The following is a 26358-nucleotide window of genomic DNA, read 5'->3' as shown; positions in this document are numbered from 1 at the left end:
GGACAGAGAGAGGTGTGGCAGCAGCAGGGACAGAGAGAGGTGCTGCAGCAGCCAGGGCAGAAAAAGGTGCTGCAGCAGCAGGGGGAGAGAAAGAGGTGCTGCAGCAGCAGGGGCAGAGAGTGGTGTGGCAGCAGCAGGGACAGAGAGAGGTGTGGCAGCAGCAGGGACAGAGAGAGGTGCTACAGCAGTCGGGGGAGAGAAAGGTGCTGCAGCAGCAGGGGCAGAGAGTGGTGTGGCAGCAGCAGGGACAGAGAGAGGTGCTACAGCAGTCGGGGGAGAGAAAGGTGCTGCAGCAGCAGGGGCAGAGAGTGGTGTGGCAGCAGCAGGGACAGAGAGAGGTGCTGCAGCAGCCAGGGCAGAAAAAGGTGCTGCAGCAGCAGGGGCAGAGAGAGGTGCTGCTGCAGCAGCAGGGGGAGAGAAAGAGGTGCTGCAGCAGCAGGGGCAGAGAGTGGTGTAGCAGGACAGAAGTAACCCTGCTGCACATCTGCAGACAGTGAGTCATATAAAGAGGGCAGCAGAGCTCAGGTGTCTCCTGTCAGTGTCTCCTGCAGTCACCTCTGGCCTGCCCTGTTCCCTACCTAGTCTCCGAGTCAGTGTGCGCCCCACTGCTTCTCCTCCTCCTGCTCTGCAGCTGTATGTACAGCGGTACGTGTTATAGCAGGTAGAGGGAGGGGTGGTGATCAGGCGGCGGCACGCCCTCTAACTTTTCCAGCGCCTGGAGCTCGAGCTCCACCGGAGCCACCCTCGCTACACCCCTGACTGTACCTAATGGATAAGAAAGGTGTTCAACACAGGTGAGTACAATCATAAATTAAGAAGGAAGTCCAGGAGCAGAGCGTTTTATACCTGATGAAAGGGGTCATGTTGGGGGGGGGGGGGTCTGCCAATGTATCTCATATCCTTTTCACACCAGCCTATTTTCCCGCGTTGACCCCAGCAACAACCCGGGTGTAGCGCTGGTGTGAAAGGGTCCCGGGCATTTCAACCCTGCTATGTACCAGGGTTGTTCCCGGGATCTTCCTGGGATCCAGGCCAGTGTGAACGGTGCAGGGACAGGTCCCGCCTTCCCGGGTTGCCTCTGCTGATGCTGATTGGCTATGCAGGGCAGCTTCCTGGTGTTGTGGTGTTTCAGAGACGCGCAGAGGCATCACACAGCGTGGAGGCAGGTACTTGTAAGCTCTGTGGCACAACAAACCTCCGCAGCGCTTTTTTTAACCCCTGCAGCCCTGCAATGTCTTGGACAAATGAGGAGGTGAGGGAGCTTTTAAGCATTAAAGGGGAAGAGGAAATCCGACGCCAGATCACAGGAACTGTAAAGGATGCCCAGATATACCACAACATAGCGAAGACCCTGGCCTCGCGGGGCATCATCCGTAGCCAACAACTAGTGCTGAATAAACTGAAAGGGCTCAAAAAACAGTTTAACTGCATCCATGACCACAAGGGCCGTTTCTAATGACATTCTCAAAAAATGCAGGGCCATCCCGGGTTCAGTATGAAAGGTGCCGACCCGGGACGTCCCGGCTCCAAATGCTGGTGTAAACGGGCCCAACCCGGGAATGTCCCTGCATGATCCCGGGACCGTATTCCCAGGTAAGTCCCTGCATTTTTGGTATGAAAGGGGTATCATACAGCTCCAAGAAACCTGGATTGGGAGTTTCCCTTTTACTATAATCATACTTTTCAATGTGACCCATTCCAGGAGGGACAAAATGCTCTGTTCCTGGACTTCCCTCTTAATTTATGATTAACCTGTGTTGAAACACCTTTCTTATTAATGAACTAGTTAAACACGTGATGGCAATCATACATTAAGAGAGAAGTCCAGGAGCAGAGCATTGTGTACCTCCTGGAAAGGGTCACGTTGGGAGGTATAATGAACTTTGGCTGTGTGGCATACTTGCCTACCCTCCCGGAATGGCCGAGAGGCTCCCGAAAATTGGGTGACCCTCCTGGCCCCCCGGAAAGGTGGGCAAGCCTCCCGCTTTCCCTGCAGCCCCTCCACGACCCTCCTCGGCCGTCCGCAGCAGAGAACAAGTGGGCGTCATCGTAGCTCCGCCCCCCGCTATACAGCGCTTCTTTTCTCGGCGCGGGGGGGGGCGGAGTCACGATGACGCGACCCTGATGCCACGCCCCCGGACCGTCCACTTTCCTGACAACCACGCCCCCAGACCGTCCATCCTGCTGCCGGCCACGCCCCCATGCACCTACAACGCTGCCTCCTCCCAGAGGAGGGGGCAGCAAAGTAGGTAAGTATGCTGTGTGGACTGTACTGTAGAGCATTATAAAAGCTTGTCAGCGACTGACAGAGAACAGTGACGCTGTGTGTGACAGGAGGGGTTCCGGTATGAATGGTCGACAGTCATTAGGTCGACCACTATTGGTCGACATTGACATGGACACATGGTCGACACATGAAAATGATCGACACATGAAAGTTCGACACATGAAAAGGTCGACATGAGTTTTTTCACCCTTTTTTTTTGTGTCGTTTTTTGCGTAATGTGACTGGGAACCCCAATTAGTGCACCGCTTCGCTCGCCATGCTTCGGGCATGGTGCCTTCGCTCCGCTACCGCTTCGCTCGGCACAGATTACCGTTCCAGTCGTAGTCCACGTGGATCGTAAAGTATGGAAAAGTTCCCCAAAAGAAAAAAAAGTTAAAAAACTCATGTCGACCTTTTCAGGTGTCGACCATTTTCATGTGTCGACCATGTGTCCATGTCGACCATGTCAATGTCGACCAATAGTGGTCGACCTAATGACTGTCGACCATAACATGGTCGACCATCTGAACGGATACCGACAGGAGGAGGGAAGACGGATTCTGTATGTTTTACCGGCTGTCAGTATACCGACAGTGGCATCCCATTGCTCGGAATCCCGGCATCACTCGCCACAGGTTATATTCACACTCGGTCAGTGGCGTGGATGCGGATGTCTGGATGCCATCCGTCGGTATTCCAGCGGCTGTCAGGGTTCCGCCGTTGGTCTCCTGAACCCCCGGGATCCTGACAGCCAGCATTTTAACTGCATCCCGGTCAGACAGTGCAGGGAAAATGACACTGGGCACAAGTTACTGATACACAGGCACAGCTGGGGGCAGATTCCTGCTTACTACTCGCTGACACTGCAGAAAAAAAACAACAAAAACTTTAAAAACTTATTTAGACAGTGGCATGAGGGTTGGCAAGCAGGGATGACAGGGCTATGTCCATGTCAGGTTTGTTGAGCTTAGATGCCCCCTGCCTGGGGAGCCCCATGATCTCTGCAAATCTCCCAGATTGCAGAATGCGTCTCTTTAAAACTACTCAATGTTTGTCACGTGTCTCCATGTAACATGACCAGTACCACAGCGCCCCTTGTGGAGAAATGACAGCACTGCGAGACGGCCAAGGAAGTACAGGCAGCAACAAACAAAACTTTCTCCTTTCTATTCGTTTGTTTTTTTTGCAAGTAGAGTTACCTATAGTGTGCTACACAATACAGTCTACAAGGAGACTTCTATATTACATTGTGCATACCTCCCAACATGACCCTCTCCAGGAGGGACACAATGCTCTGCTCCTGGACATCCATCTAATTGTATGATTGCCCTCACCTGTGTGATTACCTTTCTTATCATTTATCCTGTTCCGCACACATAAGGGCAATTGTAAATGAAGGAGGAAATACAGGAACAGAGCATTGTGTCCCTCCTGCATTCCCTCCAACATTTTACACATGAAAACCGGTACAAATTAGGAAAGGGGGCGTTTTCTATACTTTCAAAGTTAATTTGGAGAGTCAAAAATCAGTACAAAGCCCTTTTTGGCAGGTACAGACCATACAGTTGGAGAGTATGCTCCTGGAGAGGGTCATGTTGGGAGGTATGTGAGCTCTTAGGACAGGATAATCCCATAATCTGTTCTTTCAACCTGTGGCTGGGAATGCTGGGACTTGTGGTTCCTACAATTGTAGACAAACAGGTTCCCTATCTCTTCCTTAATATGAGCCTACATAGATAATGGTGCTGTTTAGGCATCAGCCCTGCAGGTTATCCTATGTGTGTGTGCTGACCCCTCAGCCATAGCCCTGCAGTGACTCACTTCCCAGTCACAGTGTATGTGCACTACAGTAACCAGCATGCTGCACCTACCTGAGCCTGCTGTGCTCTTCCATGGTCACTGACTGCAGCAGACCGGTCCCTATAGAGGATTGCTTCACACCAATTGCTTCCAGTTCCTGTTCCTGCTGCTAATTACAGACAGGTCCCTCTCTGCTGCGTTCTTCCTTCTTCAGGCTACTTCTCTTTCACTTTCATTTCTGCTGAGCAATGTGACAAAATAGCAGGAGTGTTACGTTCCACAGAGCAACGGCTGCATGTGCCCAGGAGCCCTGCTGTGTGATTACGTTCCACAGAGCTACAGCTGCATGTGCCCAGGAGCCCTGCTGTGTGATTACGTTCCACAGAGCAATGGCTGCATGTGCCCAGGAGCCCTGCTGTGTGATTACGTTCCACAGAGCAATGGCTGCATGTGCCCAGGAGCCCTGCTGTGTGATTACGTTCCACAGAGCAATGGCTGCATGTGCCCAGGAGCCCTGCTGTGTGATTACGTTCCACAGAGCTACAGCTGCATGTGCCCAGGAGCCCTGCTGTGTGATTACATTCCACAGAGCAATGGCTGCATGTGCCCAGGAGCCCTGCTGTGTGATTACGTTCCACAGAGCAATGGCTGCATGTGCCCAGGAGCCCTGCTGTGTGATTACGTTCCACAGAGCAATGGCTGCATGTGCCCAGGAGCCCTGCTGTGTGATTACGTTCCACAGAGCAATGGCTGCATGTGCCCAGGAGCCCTGCTGTGTGATTACGTTCCACAGAGCTACGGCTGCATGTGCCCAGGAGCCCTGCTGTGTGATTACGTTCCACAGAGCAACGCCTGCATGTGCCCAGGAGCCCTGCTGTGTGATTACGTTCCACAGAGCTACAGCTGCATGTGCCCAGGAGCCCTGCTGTGTGATTACATTCCACAGAGCAATGGCTGCATGTGCCCAGGAGCCCTGCTGTGTGATTACATTCCACAGAGCAATGGCTGCATGTGCCCAGGAGCCCTGCTGTGTGATTACGTTCCACAGAGCAATGGCTGCATGTGCCCAGGAGCCCTGCTGTGTGATTACTTTCCACAGAGCAATGGCTGCATGTGCCCAGGAGCCCTGCTGTGTGATTAGGTTCCACGGAGCAATGGCTGCATGTGCCCAGGAGCCCTGCTGTGTGATTACGTTCCACAGAGCAATGGCTGCATGTGCCCAGGAGCCCTGCTGTGTGATTACTTTCCACAGAGCAATGGCTGCATGTGCCCAGGAGCCCTGCTGTGTGATTAGGTTCCACAGAGCAATGGCTGCATGTGCCCAGGAGCCCTGCTGTGTGATTACGTTCCACAGAGCAATGGCTGCATGTGCCCAGGAGCCCTGCTGTGTGATTACGTTCCACAGAGCAATGGCTGCATGTGCCCAGGAGCCCTGCTGTGTGATTACATTCCACAGAGCAATGGCTGCATGTGCCCAGGAGCCCTGCTGTGTGATTACGTTCCACAGAGCAATGGCTGCATATGCCCGGGAGCCCTGCTGTGTGATTACGTTCCACAGAGCAATGGCTGCATGTGCCCAGGAGCCCTGCTGTGTGATTGCGTTCCACAGAGCAATGGCTGCATGTGCCCAGGAGCCCTGCTGTGTGATTGCGTTCCACAGAGCAATGGCTGCATGTGCCCAGGAGCCCTGCTGTGTGATTACGTTCCACAGAGCAATGGCTGCATGTGCCCAGGAGCCCTGCTGTGTGATTACGTTCCACAGAGCAATGGCTGCATGTGCCCAGGAGCCCTGCTGTGTGATTACGTTCCACAGAGCAATGGCTGCATATGCCCGGGAGCCCTGCTGTGTGATTACGTTCCACAGAGCAACGGCTGTATGTGCCTAGGAGCCCTGCTGTGTGATTACGTTCCACAGAGCAACGGCTGCATGTGCCCAGGAGCCCTGCTGTGTGATTACGTTCCACAGAGCAACGGCTGTATGTGCCTAGGAGCCCTGCTGTGTGATTACGTTCCACAGAGCAACGGCTGCATGTGCCCAGGAGCCCTGCTGTGTGATTACGTTCCACAGAGCAACGGCTGCATGTGCCCAGGAGCCCTGCTGTGTGATTACGTTACACAGAGCAATGGCTGCATGTGCCCAGGAGCCCTGCTGTGTGATTACGTTCCACAGAGCAATGGCTGCATGTGCCCAGGAGCCCTGCTGTGTGATTACGTTCCACAGAGCAATGGCTGCATGTGCCCAGGAGCCCTGCTGTGTGATTACGTTCCACAGAGCTACGGCTGCATGTGCCCAGGAGCCCTGCTGTGTGATTACGTTCCACAGAGCAATGGCTGCATGTGCCCAGGAGCCCTGCTGTGTGATTACGTTCCACAGAGCTACAGCTGCATGTGCCCAGGAGCCCTGCTGTGTGATTACATTCCACAGAGCAATGGCTGCATGTGCCCAGGAGCCCTGCTGTGTGATTACGTTCCACAGAGCAATGGCTGCATATGCCCGGGAGCCCTGCTGTGTGATTACGTTCCACAGAGCAATGGCTGCATGTGCCCAGGAGCCCTGCTGTGTGATTACGTTCCACAGAGCAATGGCTGCATGTGCCCAGGAGCCCTGCTGTGTGATTACGTTCCACAGAGCAATGGCTGCATGTGCCCAGGAGCCCTGCTGTGTGATTACGTTCCACAGAGCAATGGCTGCATGTGCCCAGGAGCCCTGCTGTGTGATTACGTTCCACAGAGCTACGGCTGCATGTGCCCAGGAGCCCTGCTGTGTGATTACGTTCCACAGAGCAACGCCTGCATGTGCCCAGGAGCCCTGCTGTGTGATTACGTTCCACAGAGCTACAGCTGCATGTGCCCAGGAGCCCTGCTGTGTGATTACATTCCACAGAGCAATGGCTGCATGTGCCCAGGAGCCCTGCTGTGTGATTACATTCCACAGAGCAATGGCTGCATGTGCCCAGGAGCCCTGCTGTGTGATTACGTTCCACAGAGCAATGGCTGCATGTGCCCAGGAGCCCTGCTGTGTGATTACTTTCCACAGAGCAATGGCTGCATGTGCCCAGGAGCCCTGCTGTGTGATTAGGTTCCACAGAGCAATGGCTGCATGTGCCCAGGAGCCCTGCTGTGTGATTACGTTCCACAGAGCAATGGCTGCATGTGCCCAGGAGCCCTGCTGTGTGATTACTTTCCACAGAGCAATGGCTGCATGTGCCCAGGAGCCCTGCTGTGTGATTAGGTTCCACAGAGCAATGGCTGCATGTGCCCAGGAGCCCTGCTGTGTGATTACGTTCCACAGAGCAATGGCTGCATGTGCCCAGGAGCCCTGCTGTGTGATTACGTTCCACAGAGCAATGGCTGCATGTGCCCAGGAGCCCTGCTGTGTGATTACATTCCACAGAGCAATGGCTGCATGTGCCCAGGAGCCCTGCTGTGTGATTACGTTCCACAGAGCAATGGCTGCATATGCCCGGGAGCCCTGCTGTGTGATTACGTTCCACAGAGCAATGGCTGCATGTGCCCAGGAGCCCTGCTGTGTGATTGCGTTCCACAGAGCAATGGCTGCATGTGCCCAGGAGCCCTGCTGTGTGATTGCGTTCCACAGAGCAATGGCTGCATGTGCCCAGGAGCCCTGCTGTGTGATTACGTTCCACAGAGCAATGGCTGCATGTGCCCAGGAGCCCTGCTGTGTGATTACGTTCCACAGAGCAATGGCTGCATGTGCCCAGGAGCCCTGCTGTGTGATTACGTTCCACAGAGCAATGGCTGCATATGCCCGGGAGCCCTGCTGTGTGATTACGTTCCACAGAGCAACGGCTGTATGTGCCTAGGAGCCCTGCTGTGTGATTACGTTCCACAGAGCAACGGCTGCATGTGCCCAGGAGCCCTGCTGTGTGATTACGTTCCACAGAGCAACGGCTGTATGTGCCTAGGAGCCCTGCTGTGTGATTACGTTCCACAGAGCAACGGCTGCATGTGCCCAGGAGCCCTGCTGTGTGATTACGTTCCACAGAGCAACGGCTGCATGTGCCCAGGAGCCCTGCTGTGTGATTACGTTACACAGAGCAATGGCTGCATGTGCCCAGGAGCCCTGCTGTGTGATTACGTTCCACAGAGCAATGGCTGCATGTGCCCAGGAGCCCTGCTGTGTGATTACGTTCCACAGAGCAATGGCTGCATGTGCCCAGGAGCCCTGCTGTGTGATTACGTTCCACAGAGCTACGGCTGCATGTGCCCAGGAGCCCTGCTGTGTGATTACGTTCCACAGAGCTACGGCTGCATGTGCCCAGGAGCCCTGCTGTGTGATTACGTTCCACAGAGCAACGCCTGCATGTGCCCAGGAGCCCTGCTGTGTGATTACGTTCCACAGAGCTACAGCTGCATGTGCCCAGGAGCCCTGCTGTGTGATTACATTCCACAGAGCAATGGCTGCATGTGCCCAGGAGCCCTGCTGTGTGATTACATTCCACAGAGCAATGGCTGCATGTGCCCAGGAGCCCTGCTGTGTGATTACGTTCCACAGAGCAATGGCTGCATGTGCCCAGGAGCCCTGCTGTGTGATTACTTTCCACAGAGCAATGGCTGCATGTGCCCAGGAGCCCTGCTGTGTGATTACGTTCCACAGAGCAATGGCTGCATGTGCCCAGGAGCCCTGCTGTGTGATTACATTCCACAGAGCAATGGCTGCATGTGCCCAGGAGCCCTGCTGTGTGATTACGTTCCACAGAGCAATGGCTGCATGTGCCCAGGAGCCCTGCTGTGTGATTACATTCCACAGAGCAATGGCTGCATGTGCCCAGGAGCCCTGCTGTGTGATTACGTTCCACAGAGCAATGGCTGCATGTGCCCAGGAGCCCTGCTGTGTGATTACGTTCCACAGAGCAATGGCTGCATGTGCCCAGGAGCCCTGCTGTGTGATTACATTCCACAGAGCAATGGCTGCATGTGCCCAGGAGCCCTGCTGTGTGATTACGTTCCACAGAGCAATGGCTGCATGTGCCCAGGAGCCCTGCTGTGTGATTACGTTCCACAGAGCAATGGCTGCATGTGCCCAGGAGCCCTGCTGTGTGATTACGTTCCACAGAGCAATGGCTGCATTCACCTGGGAGCCCTGCTGTGTGATTACATTCCACAGAGCAATGGCTGCATGTGCCCAGGAGCCCTGCTGTGTGATTACATTCCACAGAGCAATGGCTGCATGTGCCCAGGAGCCCTGCTGTGTGATTGCGTTCCACAGAGCAATGGCTGCATGTGCCCAGGAGCCCTGCTGTGTGATTACGTTCCACAGAGCAATGGCTGCATGTGCCCAGGAGCCCTGCTGTGTGATTGCGTTCCACAGAGCAATGGCTGCATGTGCCCAGGAGCCCTGCTGTGTGATTACGTTCCACAGAGCAATGGCTGCATGTGCCCAGGAGCCCTGCTGTGTGATTACGTTCCACAGAGCAATGGCTGCATGTGCCCAGGAGCCCTGCTGTGTGATTACGTTCCACAGAGCAATGGCTGCATGTGCCCAGGAGCCCTGCTGTGTGATTACGTTCCACAGAGCTACGGCTGCATGTGCCCAGGAGCCCTGCTGTGTGATTACGTTCCACAGAGCAACGCCTGCATGTGCCCAGGAGCCCTGCTGTGTGATTACGTTCCACAGAGCTACAGCTGCATGTGCCCAGGAGCCCTGCTGTGTGATTACATTCCACAGAGCAATGGCTGCATGTGCCCAGGAGCCCTGCTGTGTGATTACATTCCACAGAGCAATGGCTGCATGTGCCCAGGAGCCCTGCTGTGTGATTACGTTCCACAGAGCAATGGCTGCATGTGCCCAGGAGCCCTGCTGTGTGATTACTTTCCACAGAGCAATGGCTGCATGTGCCCAGGAGCCCTGCTGTGTGATTACGTTCCACAGAGCAATGGCTGCATGTGCCCAGGAGCCCTGCTGTGTGATTACCTTCCACAGAGCAATGGCTGCATGTGCCCAGGAGCCCTGCTGTGTGATTACGTTCCACAGAGCAATGGCTGCATTCACCTGGGAGCCCTGCTGTGTGATTACATTCCACAGAGCAATGGCTGCATGTGCCCAGGAGCCCTGCTGTGTGATTACGTTCCACAGAGCAATGGCTGCATGTGCCCAGGAGCCCTGCTGTGTGATTACGTTCCACAGAGCTACAGCTGCATGTGCCCAGGAGCCCTGCTGTGTGATTACATTCCACAGAGTAATGGCTGCATGTGCCCAGGAGCCCTGCTGTGTGATTACATTCCACAGAGCAATGGCTGCATGTGCCCAGGAGCCCTGCTGTGTGATTACATTCCACGGAGCAATGGCTGCATGTGCCCAGGAGCCCTGCTGTGTGATTACGTTCCACAGAGCAATGGCTGCATGTGCCCAGGAGCCCTGCTGTGTGATTACGTTCCACAGAGCAATGGCTGCATTCACCTGGGAGCCCTGCTGTGTGATTACATTCCACAGAGCAATGGCTGCATGTGCTCAGGAGCCCTGCTGTGTGATTACGTTCCACAGAGCAACGGCTGCATGTGCCCAGGAGCCCTGCTGTGTGATTACGTTCCATAGAGAAACGGCTGCATGTGCCCAGGAGCCCTGCTGTGTGATTACATTCCACAGAGCAATGGCTGCATGTGCCCAGGAGCCCTGCTGTGTGATTACGTTCCACAGAGCAATGGCTGCATGTGCCCAGGAGCCCTGCTGTGTGATTACGTTCCACAGAGCAATGGCTGCATGTGCCCAGGAGCCCTGCTGTGTGATTACATTCCACAGAGCAATGGCTGCATTCACCTGGGAGCCCTGCTGTGTGATTACATTCCACAGAGCAATGGCTGCATGTGCTCAGGAGCCCTGCTGTGTGATTACGTTCCACAGAGCAATGGCTGCATGTGCCTAGGAGCCCTGCTGTGTGATTACGTTCCACAGAGCAACGGCTGCATGTGCCCAGGAGCCCGGCTGTGTGATTACGTTCCATAGAGCAACGGCTGCATGTGCTCAGGAGCCCTGCTGTGTGATTACGTTCCATAGAGCAACGGCTGCATGTGCCCAGGAGCCCTGCTGTGTGATTACGTTCCATAGAGCAACGGCTGCATGTGCCCAGGAGCCCTGCTGTGTGATTACATTCCACAGAGCAATGGCTGCATGTGCCCAGGAGCCCTGCTGTGTGATTACGTTTCACAGAGCAATGGCTGCATGTGCCCAGGAGCCCTGCTGTGTGATTACGTTCCACAGAGCAATGGCTGCATGTGCCCAGGAGCCCTGCTGTGTGATTACGTTCCACAGAGCAATGGCTGCATGTGCCCAGGAGCCCTGCTGTGTGATTACGTTCCACAGAGCAATGGCTGCATGTGCCCAGGAGCCCTGCTGTGTGATTACGTTCCACAGAGCAATGGCTGCATGTGCCCAGGAGCCCTGCTGTGTGATTACGTTCCACAGAGCAATGGCTGCATGTGCCCAGGAGCCCTGCTGTGTGATTACATTCCACAGAGCAATGGCTGCATGTGCCCAGGAGCCCTGCTGTGTGATTACATTCCACAGAGCAATGGCTGCATTCACCTGGAAGCCCTGCTGTGTGATTACATTCCACAGAGCAATGGCTGCATGTGCCCAGGAGCCCTGCTGTGTGATTACGTTCCACAGAGCAATGGCTGCATGTGCCCAGGAGCCCTGCTGTGTGATTACGTTCCACAGAGCAATGGCTGCATGTGCCCAGGAGCCCTGCTGTGTGATTACGTTCCACAGAGCAATGGCTGCATGTGCCCAGGAGCCCTGCTGTGTGATTACATTCCATAGAGCAATGGCTGCATGTGCCCAGGAGCCCTGCTGTGTGATTACGTTCCACAGAGAAATGGCTGCATTCACCTGGGAGCCCTGCTGTGTGATTACATTCCACAGAGCAATGGCTGCATGTGCCCAGGAGCCCTGCTGTGTGATTACGTTCCACAGAGCAATGGCTGCATTCACCTGGGAGCCCTGCTGTGTGATTACATTTGATGACAGTAAACGTGTAGAAACATTCTCATCTGTCAGTAAGGAAGAGACAATTGTCAGTAAAAGTCACTGAGGAAATAAATGAAAAGCGGCGATGTCAAAAAAAAATCACTGCAATATGTGTAACAAATTCTGTATAGAAAAACGCTATGTTCAGACTGGTATGTGTAATATATATATATATATATACACATACATACATCTCCTATATAATAGCCCTATTCTGTGACCTTGTGATTCATTTGCTAACGCTGGGCGGAGTCACAACAGTGGGCGGAGTTATTCAAATGAGTCACAGAGATCTGGCCAAATCTACAGGAGACTAGGAGCAGAAGCAGATAGCATGGACATTGGGCATGTCACAGACAGGGCTGCATACCTCCCAGCTTTCTGCAGGAGCTTTCTCCAGGCAGAAGGAGGGAAACACTCGGCGAAAAGGGGGCGTGGCTTCACGGGAGGGTCCCCGTTTTCGTCAGTGAGGGGGCATGCCCAGCGCTCTGTGAGCTGCTGGCATGCCCCCAGGGGCTGATTATGAGTCCGGGGGGCCCAGGGCACTTGAGACAGGGGAGCCCTATCTCATAGCTGTGCCTGCTGGGGGTTGGGGCGTGGCCTAATCGCGGCCCGCGCGGCCACGCCCCCTTATGCAAATTCCGATTTTTGTTTTTATTTTTTTATGGGATTTTGGCCCCTAGGCTAGGGCTAAATCCAGAGGAGGTGGTCGCTCCCCCCTACACACCCGCACAGGGAGAAGAAAGCAGGGAGACTGCTGCCTCCCTGCAACACCACAGACCTGCCAATATGCAGCAGCGTGTGCTGACTGTAGCACAATGCTGCCACTGTTGCTGGCAGGACGGGGGGGGGGGAGCTTCTGAGCTGGGACAGAGCTACTCCAGCCGGGGGGGCCTCTAAAACTGTGGGGCCAACGGTACGTATCCCCCGCCCCCCCCCCCCCCCCCCTTAATCCGGCTCTGCTGCTGGAACCCCCCCATTAATCCGTACCCCCTGATGCCCCCTCTCCCTCTGTCTCCACTATTCACCGCTGCTCTGCTAAGCAGAACAGCGAGTACAGGAGCTTTCCAACTGCCCCCCCCCCCCCCCCACCGCAGGACACTGCGACCCGCGGGTGGGACAGCGGGACAGACCCCAAAAAATGGGACTGTCCCGCGAAAATCGGGACATTTGGGAGTTATGGGGGTGTGTGAGGGGTATGTCATACAGACAGACGGGCACCGGCTCACTGTGTGCTTGACCCCCCACATCGGCATACTCAGCAGGGTCTCTCTGGTGCGGAGGAGCGTCACTTTCTGACACACTCCACGCTTCTTAGCTGCAGTTTAGTGAGGCACCTGCCGCTGTGCAGGTTCCATACTGCCTCTGTTATCTCCAGCCCCGGCAACCCCACCGCTAGCTGCAGCGCTGCCACCCGCAGTGGAGTGCGCCCAGCTCATTCACACACTTTAGCTGGCGGGTAGCGCTGCAGAAATCCGAGCTGCTTGCAGGCTCTGACCCACTCCTCCCTCCAGCCGCAGCGTCTCCTGGGAGCTAACCAGTCACTCCCAGTCTCCCCTTACCACAGTGCCCTGAAGCCGTGAGGTCCGCGCCACGTGCATGCTATGACCCCCTCCTCCCTCCAGCCGCAGCATCTCCTGGGGGCTAACCAGTCATTTCCAGTCTCACCTTACCACAGTGCCCGGCAGCTGCGCGAGGTCTGCGGTGTGTGACTGAGGAGGGGGGGGAGGGATGCGGACTGGCAGAGAAAGCAGGACTCCAGCCTGAGAGAGTCAGCCATGCCAAGTCTCCAGCAGCAGCAGATCCCAACAGGTTGGAATGGAACAGCAGCAGCCAGCAGCAGTGACTCCGGTAAGACACATCTGTCTGTCACCACTGTTTTGTCCCTAATACCAATCTCTCCCGTGCCCTGTGTTCTGTCATGTCCCTGGCCTTGCCCTGCCACCCTTATTCTGGCCCTTTCACCCTTATCCTGGCCCTGTCACCCTTATGCTGGCCCTGTTACCCCTATCCTGGCCCTGTCACCCCTGTGCTTGCCCTGTGAACCCTATACTGGCCCCGTCACCCCTGTCCTGGTCCTGCCGCCCCTACCCTGGCCCTGTCACCCCTATCCTGTCCCCGTCACCCCTGTCCTGGCCCCGTCACCCCTGTCCTGGCCCCGTCAACCCTGTACTGACCCCGTAACCCCTGTCCTGGCCCTGTTACTGCATACCCTCCAACTACCTTTTATGGCATGTACAGTACCCGCAGCGCCTCCAGACCTCTCCCCAATGCACCACACCTCCGCACCTTCCCCTCCACCACATGCGGCACTCCACCCCTCCCCCACATGCTGTGCCTCCAGACCCCCTACACCACCCGTGGCTCCCACTCCTCCACCCCTTCACCACCCACAGCACCTCCAGGCCCCTTCCACCATTCACCCCCCTTATACGTCTCCCCCCACACCTGCCCCCCTCCACCCGCAGCATCTGCAGACACCCTCCTCCATCAGCGGTCCCCCCCTCACCCACCCCTCCCCCACCAATGGCACCCCTGCACCTGCCCCTCCACCACCTGCAGCACCTCCGGACCTCCTTTCCCATCCGCCGCAACACCCGTACCTGCCCCTACCCTACCCATGGTGCCTGCGGTCCCCTACCCAACCCCCGGCACACCCGTCCCTTCCCATCCCACAGCACCTCCGGAACCCTTCACCCATCCACAACATCCCCACCTGCCCCTCTCCCACCTGTGGCACCCCTGCCCCTCCCCCACCTGCGGTGCCTCCGGACCCCTCCCCCATCTGCATCCCCCACTCCTCTGCCCCTCCCCCACGCGCAGCACCTCCCGAACCTTCTCCATCCGGTCCCCACCCCCACTTCTGCCTCCCCTCCACCCGCAGCATCTACAGACACCATCCGCAGTCCCCCCCGCACCCGCTACATTCTGTACATCGTGCCCTGCAGGTGCTGTTCACGCCGTCACAAGGGGCTGCGCCTCCTTCACCATCGCACGCCCTTTCATTGTGCAATATTTAACCACTAACAAAGGAATGCAGGTAATACTCCATATAATACAAATATTAAACCCCAGAAAGGCATGCAAGGGTTAAGGGGGCGTAGCCCCTTGCGACGGTGTGAAGAGCGCCCGTAGGGCGCGATGAAGCACCTAGTATATATATATATATTCTCTCTCTCTCTCTCTCTCATATTCTTTAACTCAGGTAGTAGTAGCCGCATACATATCTAAAAGGTGCATAAAAAGGAGGAAAGCGCAGGAGTGCAATATGTAAATAGACAATGGGGTATATTTACTAAGGTCCCGATTTTGACCGAGATGCCGTTTTTTCTTCAAAGTGTCATCTCGGTAATTTACTAAGCCAAAAACACGGCAGTGATGAGGCCATTCGTATTTTTTTGGAAGTTCATGTGTAAAATTACGAATGAATACACCATCGGTCAAAACGCGGCTGTTTAGGTATGAATCACGGTCATTTACTAACCATTCGTATTTGTAATGTCTACCGTGATAATGCATTTGCGGTCGTGAAAAAATACAATTCGTACAAAAGTCCTAAAAAAAAAGTAGACCTGCTTTTGAGAAGCGTGTTTACATGTGTATTCAATTATTCATTAGTCACACCTGAATGTTTGGCCCTATAAAAGGCTCCCAGGCACATTTTGAATATCTCTCACTCTGAAATGGCGGCTGTTGTGTGTGTTTCAGATTTTTTGGTTGCTGGGGGATACCTGAGAGTGCTCCATGACTCTTCAATAAATCAGGGCCAGGTAAGTGAACATGGTCAGCAGGTTGAACAGGTGCCGCGGAGGCTGCGCCAGCCTCGTTTTTTTAGGGGACGTTTAAACTTAAACGCATTGTCTGATGATAGGGTCATACAGATGTTTAGGCTAAATCGAAACAACATTTTCCGTCTGTATGACCTTGTCAAACTGGGACTAGACCCTGAGACAGCACGCTCTCGCTCTGTCTCAGGCCTGCACAAACTCCTGTCTGTGTTGCACTTTATGGCTACTGGGAGCTTCCAGGCTGTGACAGGCGACGTCATTGGTATCTCCCAGCCCACCTTTTCAAAATATTTGAATCAGGTGAGTTCAAATATACATATACGTCTATGTCTAAGTGTTGCTTCTGTTAGGTCTTAGAACACAGTATTGTATTGAATACAGATCATGACACTCACCTTATAGTTATTAATGTCCACTCAGGTTTTGGATGTCTTGGACCCCCATATAAATGCATCTATCTGCTTCCCTACCCAGGAGTCGCAGTGGCATGCAGTCAGGGTAGCTTTCTATGAGCTTGCTGGCATGCCTAATGTGCTGGGGGCCATAGATTGCACACACGTTGAGCTGAGACCACCTAGGGGCCGTCAATATATTTATACTAATCGACATATGGACAAATCCACTAATGTCCAGGTGGTTTGTGATGCAAATCTAAAAATTATGAGTGTGGTTGCAGGTTACCCTGGCGGCTGCCATGACTCCTTCATCCTCAGTCAGTCATCTCTCTTCGATAAATTTGAGGACGGACAAATGCCTGATGGCTGGCTGCTGGGTATGTTCCAAGTGTGTTGTGTGTATGTGTGTTAACTTCAAACTCCTTTATTTTTTAGGGTAATTATTCATCATACACATGTACTAATGTTGCCTATATCTGTTTTTCAGGTGATGGTGGTTATGGCTGCTACTCTTGGCTACTTACTCCATTGTCCCAACCTGATTCTCCTGCTGAACACAGTTACAATCATGCACATAAGTCTACGCGGAACGTGATAGAAAGATGTTTTGGAGTGCTGAAATCTAGGTTTCGGTGTCTGGATAAATCTGCTGGGCTTTTGTTGTATAGTCCCTCTAAGGTGACTAGGATTGTGTTCTGCTGCTGTTTTCTCCATAATCTGTGTTTGCAACAACATCTGCCACATGATGATGAAGAAAACAGTCAGCAAGCAGAGGAGTTAGAAACATCTGGTGACAGTGTGAGTACAGATGTAGGGAGGCAGGTAAGGCAAGAAGTTATTCAGCGATATTTTACCCGTAAGTATTATTTTGTTTAAAATCACCTTGCCTAACCACTTTTATTACATGTATTGTAGGGGGTGAATGTTTGTTTTGTTCGTTAGTGTTTGTTCTTTATACTGGTGTGTGTGTTTATTTTTCTTTTAATTAAAAAAACATTGACAATCATTACCCCATTAAACCATACACACATAGCGTGTTTTAAAATGATTGACACGGACACAGGTTTTTTTTGGGAATACAATAGCAAAACATTTATTGTGTTGCATAAATTTCCTGTCTTAATCATTTTTTTTTTGTGTGTGTGCTTGGTGCAGAAGTTTGTCCTGGGTCGCTGGCCCGTGTTCTGCTTGACCGTCGAACAGGGGAGGTAACTGGGGTCTGGCTAGGGGTCGTTGTTCCGGAGCTGGAGCTGACTTGTTGTGCTGCCAGCACAGTAATGCTTTGGCTAAGGTTGTGAATACTGGCATTCAGCTGATTATTGGTGGCAGTGTGGCTGGCAACAATTCTGGACAAAGTTTCAGTCACTACTTGGTTGTGCTGGATAACTTGTATTAGGGCTTGTTGCTGCCGCTGTTGCTCATCGATTACTCAAGATAAATTTGTCAGCATTTGCATGTTGTCCGCCCTGATTTGCTCCATTGAAGTAGCTATTCTGCCTACCTGAACAATCAGTCTGCCCGAGTTCCTACTAATGCGAGGTAGATGATGCGGCAGACTGGCAAGGTGTGTGTGTGTGTGTGTGTGTGTGTGTGTGTGTGTGTGTGTGTGTGTGTGTGTGTGTGTGTGTGTTCAGGTAGGCAGTGTTTTGGACCTGTTGTGTGGCCCAACTGCACCAAAGGTCTGCGGACATTTGTTGCTGTGGTGGAGTTGGGATCAATTGGGGGCTTACGGAGGCTTGGGGCATATCCTGCTGCTGGGTTGGCTGGGTAGGAGCAACGGGCTGCAGGTGCAGTGTAAAGGTAGCCTGTTGGTCAGGTTCCTGCTGGTCGTCCTCGCCCATGATGGTTGGTTCTGTATAGGGGTCACAACAGCCACTGATTATTTTCAAATATATTTCTTTGCTTGTCCTAAACATGGCATACTTAATAATACTCATGAAAATGTTACAGATTGTGTGTTGTCAAAAAAACATGGAATATTGCCTTAAGAAACACATATGTGCCTTCACAGGCGTGCGCAGACACTGACTGGCGAGTTCCGCACCAAACTTCCCCCCCTACACAACATTATAGTGTTCTCTATCCTCCCCTGTCCTGGATATAGACTGCTCACCTGGACGACCCAGAGGAGCGGACCAGGTAAGCAGTCTACATCCAGGACAGGGGAGGTGTGAGTACACTATAATGCCGTGGAGGGGGGGGGGGTAGTCCTGTGCGAAACCCGCAATTCAGTTTCTGTGCACGCCTGTGTGTGCCTTCTAATTTACACAACACAATTTTACTTAATTTGTTTTGTTCAGAGACTCTAAGCCATAATGATATGTGAAACACGAAGATATGTCCCCATTTAACATTAATGCATGTAAAAATTGTGTATGGCCCTTCCTTTAGATAAACACAAACAAGGCAGTAAATGTGGGTTATAACAAACTCATTAATTTGTAAAGGCAGTCATTTTTTTCATTTAAAAAGTTAAAAATATTTTATTTGTGTCTTTTTCTCAAAACCTGCAAATGTGTTAATTTGGACTATGGGGTATATGCAATAGCGGGCGAATCGGCAAAAAAGGCGAATTCCGGGCCGTTTTCGCCTCCAAAAATCAATTCGCCTATGCAGTGCAGTCATTTTTCGCAAAAAAACGGCCCGTCAAAATTCGCCTTTTCTCAATTCGCGTTTTTCCGAATTCGCCTTTTCTGCAATGGTACAGATGCTGCAATTCGCCTCCAGCATATTCAATTCAAGTTTGGAAATTCGCCTGCAGTGCTTTTAGACAGCAAATTCGCGATTTTCCATCCGCCACACTTTGGAGGGTGAAAACAAATAAAAAAATTTTAAACATGGTTTTTTTGGTGTTTTTTTTTTTTGGAATAGTAGATCTATTTATATTAGAAGGGATTAGGTTTTTTTTTTTTTTTTTGGGGAGGCACAAATATTATTTATATATTTTTTAAAATATTTTTTTTTTATTTTTTTTTTTTAATTGCTGGAACGGTAAAATCAGGAAAAAAAATGGCGTGGGGTCCCCCCTCCAAAGCATAACCAGCCTCGGGCTCATCGAGCTGGTCCTGGTTCTAAAAATGCGGGGGAAAAATTGACAGGGGATCCCCCGTATTTTTAAAACCAGCACCGGGCTCTGCGCCTGATGCTGGTGCCAAAAATACGGGGGACAAAACGAGTAGGGGTCCCCCGTATTTTTAACACCAGCATCGGGCTCCACTAGCTGGACAGATAATGCCACAGCCGGGGGTCACTTTTATGCCGTGCCCTGCGGCCGTGGCATTAAATATCCAACTAGTCACCCCTGGCCGGGGTACCCTGGGGGAGTGGGGACCCCTTCAATCAAGGGGTCCCCCCCCCCCAGCCACCCAAGGGCCAGGGGTGAAGCCCGAGGCTGTCCCCCCCCATCCAATGGGCTGCGGATGGGAGGGCTGATAGCCTTTTTGTGTTCAAAAAAAAGATATTGTTTTTTCCATTAGTACTACAAGTCCCAGCAAGCCTCCCCCGCAAGCTGGTACTTGGAGAACCACAAGTACCAGCATGCGGGAGAAAAACGGGCCCGCTGGTACCTGTAGTACTACTGGAAAAAAAATACCCAAATAAAAACAGGACACAGACACCGTCGACAGTAAAACTTTATTACACACTGCCGACACACACATACTTACCTGTGTTCACACGCCGACATCGGTCCTCTTCTCCATGTAGAATCCCGGGGTACCTGAAAAGCAAAGTTCAATATACTCACCTTAACCAGGCTCCAGAGATAAATCCACGTACTTGGCAAAATAATAAAACGCATTTACCCGCTCCATAACGGACTGAAAGGTGTCCCATGCTGACACATGGGACACCTTTCCACGATTAAGATCTGTCAGTGACAGTTGTCACTGACAGGTCTCTAAGCCAATCAGGAAGCGCAACTTCGTTGCACTCACCTGATTGGCTGATCGCTGTGACAGCGCCTCGCACAGCTCCCTCCATTATATTCAATGGTGGGAACTTAGCGGCTAGCGGTGAGGTCACCCGCCGGTCAGCGGCTGACCGGCGGGTGACCCCACCGCTAGCCGCTAAGTTCCCACCATTGAAAGTAATGGAGGGAGCTGTGCGAGGCGCTGTCAGTGTACAGACGGCGTCCAGCCAATCAGCTGAGCGCCACGGCAGTAGCGCTTCCTGATTGGCTGAAGGGACGTCAGTGACAGGGAGTCACGTGACGTCCCGACATTCGGGAGAAAGGAGTGTAATGTGAAAACATTACACTCCTTTCTAGTCCGGTATGGCACGGTGATCATTTTTTTATTTTAAAAAGTACGTGGATTTACCTCTGGACCTGGACCTCTGGACGGACGCTGGAAGGTGAGTATAATTTTTTGACAGGTACCCTCGGATCGTCGGAGATCGTTGCAGTCGGCGTGTCAACACAGGTAAGTATGTGTGTGTCGGTGTATGAAATAAAGTTTTACTATCAAGGTGTGTGTGTCCTGTTTTTATTTGGGTATTTTTTTCCCAGTAGTACTACAGGTACCAGCGGGCCCGTTTTTCTCCCGCATGCTGGTACTTGTGGTTCTCCAAGTACCAGCTTGCGGGGGAGGCTTGCTGGGACTTGTAGTACTAATGGAAAAAACAATATCTTTTTTTTTTACACAAAGGCTATCAGCCCCCCCATCCGCAGCCCATTGGATGGGGGGGGACAGCCTCGGGCTTCACCCCTGGCCCTTGGGTGGCTGGGGGGGGGGGACCCCTTGATTGAAGGGGTCCCCACTCCCCCAGGGTACCCCGGCCAGGGGTGACTAGTTGGATATTTAATGCCACGGCCGCAGGGCACGGCATAAAAGTGACCCCCGGCTGTGGCATTATCTGTCCAGCTAGTGGAGCCCGATGCTGGTGTTAAAAATACGGGGGACCCCTACTCGTTTTGTCCCCCGTATTTTTGGCACCAGCATCAGGCGCAGAGCCCGGTGCTGGTTTTAAAAATACGGGGGATCCCCTGTCAATTTTTTCCCCGCATTTTTAGAACCAGGACCAGCTCGATGAGCCCGAGGCTGGTTATGCTTTGGAGGGGGGACCCCACGCCATTTTTTTTTCTGATTTTACCGTTCCTAGCTATTGGGCAGGAAGGCGAATTCAGCACGCCCACTGCTCGCCGATTGGCCGGAATCCGCCTGCGGGAGGGGCGAATCAGTTTCACATTGAATATAGTGAAACCAGGGTCCCGGCGACAGGGCTGCGGCTGGCGATAGCGGGCGAATCATACAGAGGCGGATCTAATGCCGCGATTCGCCCGCTATTGCATATACCCCTATGTTTATAACTGGTGATGTGGGCCATGTTAAACATTTGTCTTAAACAATGTTTTTTATTTTAATTTTTTCACAAAATGTTATTACAAAAACAAAATGGATGCTAGGGCCAACATGACATCTGAAAATGGGTGCAGTAATTTTGGAACAAAAAAACATGTGCTTGGTAATTGACATTATGGCCCTGACTAATAATGTGCACAAATATAATTGTCCAGACAATACACAAACAGTGGTGCAGCTGAATTAACCATGAGAAGACCTAAGGATTTGAACAGACAATGATATGTGCAAGGTGATAAAGGCACAAGGCAAACAGATTATTTTTTACATTTATAAACAAAAAAAAACATTTTCTGCATATAACACCTTGCACATATCAGTGCTTAGTAAAATTAATATGACTTAGCCATGTTCATTCATAGTCCACACTGTGTAAAACTTATAATAATTTTATCATAACATTTTTTACTCACCAGACAGCTGAGGTGATCGTGGCTCATCACTTTGAGGACTTGCCAAAATGTCCAGAGGTGGCTGGGGCAACACTGCGGAGACGCGCCGCCTGGGTGGTGAAGATGGAGCCGCAGACTCAGACTCCACACGACGTGACTTACTGGGCCTCGTAGGCAAACTCACAGAGCCCTGTGATGTCCGCCTTAGAGGAGGGCAGCTTGCAGAAGAAGAACCTATGTGAAAAGAAAAACATTATTATTTTTTTGCTTCTATGTGTTATCCGAATATGTGAATACAGTGAATTCTTACCTGCATTCCCACCATCATCATCAGTTGGCTGTGGCCTGTCTGTGGTTCTTCTCTGGCGTACTGTTGATACATTTGAAAAAACATTATGACCATACTTTAAAGACTCCTTGTTATCTGAACTTCCTTATTGTGATGTAAACATCTGGAACCTAATGTTAAGTAAATTATTTTTTGTTTAAGCTATTCTGTATTCATTAATTGGGTGTGTATTTTTAAAATAAGATGGTGTTGCACTAAATAATCCTTATCCAAAGGTTAATTCTGCGCAATATTTTTAGTACAAATTACAACAACAAATTGATACAAACAGCATCAAAAAAAAAAAAAACATCAATAACCAAAAAAAAACAATATTTTAAAAAAGCACTTAAAAAAAAAATAGGGACAAGCAAGATCTCTGATTATGTATTAGAACTACACATACCAGCATGCACTGCAACAGATGTACCATTCACTAATAACAAAACTCAGGCAATGCATGATGGGACTTGTAGTTTGGAAACACCTTGACCGCTACAGGTTGCACAGGCCTGCACTACTTCACCAACACAATGATTCTAATTTTAAAAACACAGTAACAATTAGCAGCATAAATATATTTCAAAATGCAATATCACAAAATAATTAAAAACAAACTCACCATCCTGCCTTGGCCGGTCAGAATCCCTGACATGAGTCGCAGCAACCACTTCGGAAGGAATAAGGGACCGCACAGGCTCCTCCCAATCACGATAAGTAGCACGGAAGGGGTGTCCACCCCCTTCTTGGCCATCTTGGCCTTGACACAGCGCTTTATGTCATAAAAGCGATTCCGGCACGTGTCCTCAGTCCGCCTCACCACACCCTCACTATTCACTGCCGCTATAACTTTACCCCACAGGACAGCTTTCCTACGTGAGGACACCTTGGCAGCATCCTGCCCAAACAATTGGCGATGATGCCTCATCAGCTCCCGCACCAAAGCCATGTTTTCAGCATAGCTGAACTTAACATTGCGCCCAGTCTTGGTAGTGGTGCGTGGCTGCGGAGCCACAGCACCATCACTATCACTGGATAACGCAGCAACAGGCACCCCCTCCTCCTCCTCACTAACCTCCTCCCTCTCACTAACCTCCTCCACCTCACTCACCTCCTCCCTCTCACTCACCTCCTCCCTCTCACTCACCTCCTCCACCACACTGACCTCTGACTGAGACATAATCCCTACAAACTACAAGAAACACAGAGAAAAAAAAACAGAAAACACACTCCTCCACTACCACTACACCCCACACAACCAACACACACACACACACACACACACACACACACACACACACACACTCACTCACTCACTCACAATGACAATAGACTTTAAAAAAAAAACAAGGACAAAAAATTAGACAAACTTTGAAAAAACAACACAAGTAAGACAATACTACTTACACACACAGTACAGCACTCAACAATCGATAAACTCCGCAACAAATCCACCAAACTCACCAACTCCTAATACACCTTCCTCTCTCCTCTCCACTAGCTAAACCCACGAGGTGCGGACGGTTTGGGGCGTTTTTATAGTAATGTGCACAGACACTCCTCCATCACGAATACAACCAATCACGGACGAGTGACAAAATCGAAACTTAGAAAAAAAAAACGCGGCCGGGAACGGACAAACACTGCCGGAACAGACATGTGACGCAGTCGTAATAAAAACCGAAAAACACGGCCGAAAAACAACAAAACCGGCCGCATTCTTACAAAAAAAACACGAATGACATCGACATCGGACAACACGAAAAATACAAATACGACAGCTTAGTAAATTAGGTGTAACCAATTCAAAAAGTTGCACAAACACACTTTCGATGTCATTCGTGATGATTTTCACACCAAATCGGTAGTAATACGAATCTTAGTAAATTTACCCCAATGTATACTAAAAATCTAGAATCAATTTATTACTGATACATTAAAATATTGACAGCACACAGATTATCAGTGTAAAAGTGTATATATACGTGCACCTGAGCTGGGGGTGTTGAATATTTACTGGTAACGCAGACCTTCAGGGGTGCATTAAGGCCGGGATGTACTAAGAAAGCAGACACATACCACCAAATATCGCATTGATACTATCACATATGTACGCAGAGGCGTAGCGTATAGCCATGGCACCCGGAGCAAGCTCGTGTCACGGCGCCCCCCCCCCCCCCCATATATACACAAATACATCCCCATCACCTTCCTCAGCCCCCATACACACATTACGCCAGGTAGCCCCATATACACATTACGCCAGGTAGCCCCATATACACATTACGCCAGGTAGCCCTTATATACACATACATTATGCCAGGTAGCCCCATACACAAATTACGCCACGTAGCCCTATACACAGATTATGCCAGGTAGCACTTATATACACATTACGCAAGGTAGCTCATATGTACACAATACACCAGGTAGCCATATATACACAATACACCAGGTAGCCCTTATATACACAATACACCAGGTAGCCCTTATATACACAATACACCAGGTAGCCCTTATATACACAGTACACCAGGTAGCCATATATACACAATACACCAGGTAGCCATATATACACAATACACCAGGTAGCCCTTATATACATAGTACACCAGGTAGCCCTTATATACATAGTACACCAGGTAGCCCTTATATACACAATATGCCAGGTAGCCCTTATGCTGTATACATAATACACCAGGTAGCCAGCAGAGAGTGAGAGTGTGTGTGTCTCACACTCCCTGTAGCTCCTGGACCTGTCACCCGCCGCTCCTCTATTCACCCTCCCTGCAGCACCGGGATCCGCCGCTCCTCTACTCCCGCTCCCTGCAGCTCTGGGATCCACGCTCCTCTACTCCCGCTCCCTGCAGCTCCGGGATCCGCCGCTCCTCTACTCCCGCTCCCTGCAGCTCCGGGATCCGCCGCTCCTCTACTCCTGCTCCCTGCAGCTCCGGGATCCGCCGCTCCTCTACTCCCGCTCCCTGCAGCTCCGGGATCCGCCGCTCCTCTACTCCCGCTCCCTGCAGCTCCGGGATCCGCCGCTCCTCTACTCCCGCTCCCTGCAGCTCTGGGATCCACGCTCCTCTACTCCCGCTCCCTGCAGCTCCGGGATCCGCCGCTCCTCTACTCCCGCTCCCTGCAGCTCCGGGATCCGCCGCTCCTCTACTCCCGCTCCCTGCAGCTCCGGGATCCGCCGCTCCTCTACTCCCGCTCCCTGCAGCTCCGGGATCCGCCGCTCCTCTACTCCCGCTCCCTGCAGCTCTGGGATCCACGCTCCTCTACTCCCGCTCCCTGCAGCTCCGGGATCCGCCGCTCCTCTACTCCCGCTCCCTGCAGCTCTGGGATCCACGCTCCTCTACTCCCGCTCCCTGCAGCTCTGGGATCCGCCGCTCCTCTACTCCCGCTCCCTGCAGCTCTGGGATCCACGCTCCTCTACTCCCGCTCCCTGCAGGCTGCAGCTCCGGGATCCGCCGCTGCTCTACTCCCGCTCCATGCAACTCTGGGACCCGCCGCTGCTCTACTCCTGCTCCCTGCAGCTCCGGGATCCACGCTCCTCTACTCCCGCTCCCTGCAGCTCTGGGGATCCACGCTCCTCTACTCCCGCTCCCTGCAGCTCTGGGGATCCACGCTCCTCTACTCCCGCTCCCTGCAGCTCCGGGATCCACGCTCCTCTACTCCCGCTCCCTGCAGCTCCGGGATCCACGCTCCTCTACTCCCGCTCCCTGCAGCTCCGGGATCCACGCTCCTCTACTCCCGCTCCCTGCAGCTCTGGGGATCCACGCTCCTCTACTCCCGCTCCCTGCAGCTCTGGGGATCCACGCTCCTCTACTCCCGCTCCCTGCAGCTCTGGGGATCCACGCTCCTCTACTCCCGCTCCCTGCAGCTCCGGGATCCGCCGCTCCTCTACTCCCGCTCCCTGCAGCTCTGGGATCCACGCTCCTCTACTCCCGCTCCCTGCAGGCTGCAGCTCCGGGACCCGCCGCTGCTCTACTCCTGCTCCCTGCAGCTCCGGGATCCAGCGGCGCCCTCTGACGGTTTCGGT

General features: G+C 52.3%; 2 protein-coding genes across 4 annotated transcripts in view; both read right to left on the bottom strand.

Annotated features, from left to right (window-relative positions):
* The window catches only part of LOC134958582 (protein SSUH2 homolog), a 70016-nt gene extending 65636 nt beyond the window's left edge, over positions 1-4380 (bottom strand). Inside the window, exon 1 of one of the 2 annotated variants that reach the window (XM_063941279.1) lies at positions 4138-4380. In XM_063941279.1, coding sequence (XP_063797349.1) covers positions 4138-4160 — 23 coding nt within the window. In that variant the 5' untranslated portion in view covers positions 4161-4380. Of the gene's footprint in view, positions 1-578; positions 622-4137 lie in introns of those variants that run through there. The other variant, XM_063941280.1, reaches the window with a different exon arrangement.
* A 12978-nt stretch (positions 4381-17358) lies between these two features.
* The window catches only part of LOC134958580 (protein SSUH2 homolog), a 77405-nt gene continuing 68405 nt past the window's right edge, over positions 17359-26358 (bottom strand). For both annotated transcript variants that reach the window (XR_010187069.1, XR_010187070.1), the window contains exons 15-17: positions 22299-22358; positions 22010-22222; positions 17359-18088 (exon numbers count right to left, since the gene is read on the bottom strand). The gene's annotated coding sequence lies outside the window, so the exon portion shown is untranslated. The remainder of the gene's footprint in view (positions 18089-22009; positions 22223-22298; positions 22359-26358) is intronic.

This window comes from Pseudophryne corroboree, chromosome 9, assembly GCF_028390025.1.
Source record: "Pseudophryne corroboree isolate aPseCor3 chromosome 9, aPseCor3.hap2, whole genome shotgun sequence".
NCBI lineage: Eukaryota > Metazoa > Chordata > Amphibia > Anura > Myobatrachidae > Pseudophryne > Pseudophryne corroboree.
The sequence above is the reverse complement of the archived record's forward strand: the minus strand, read 5'-3'. Positions and strand labels throughout refer to the sequence as shown.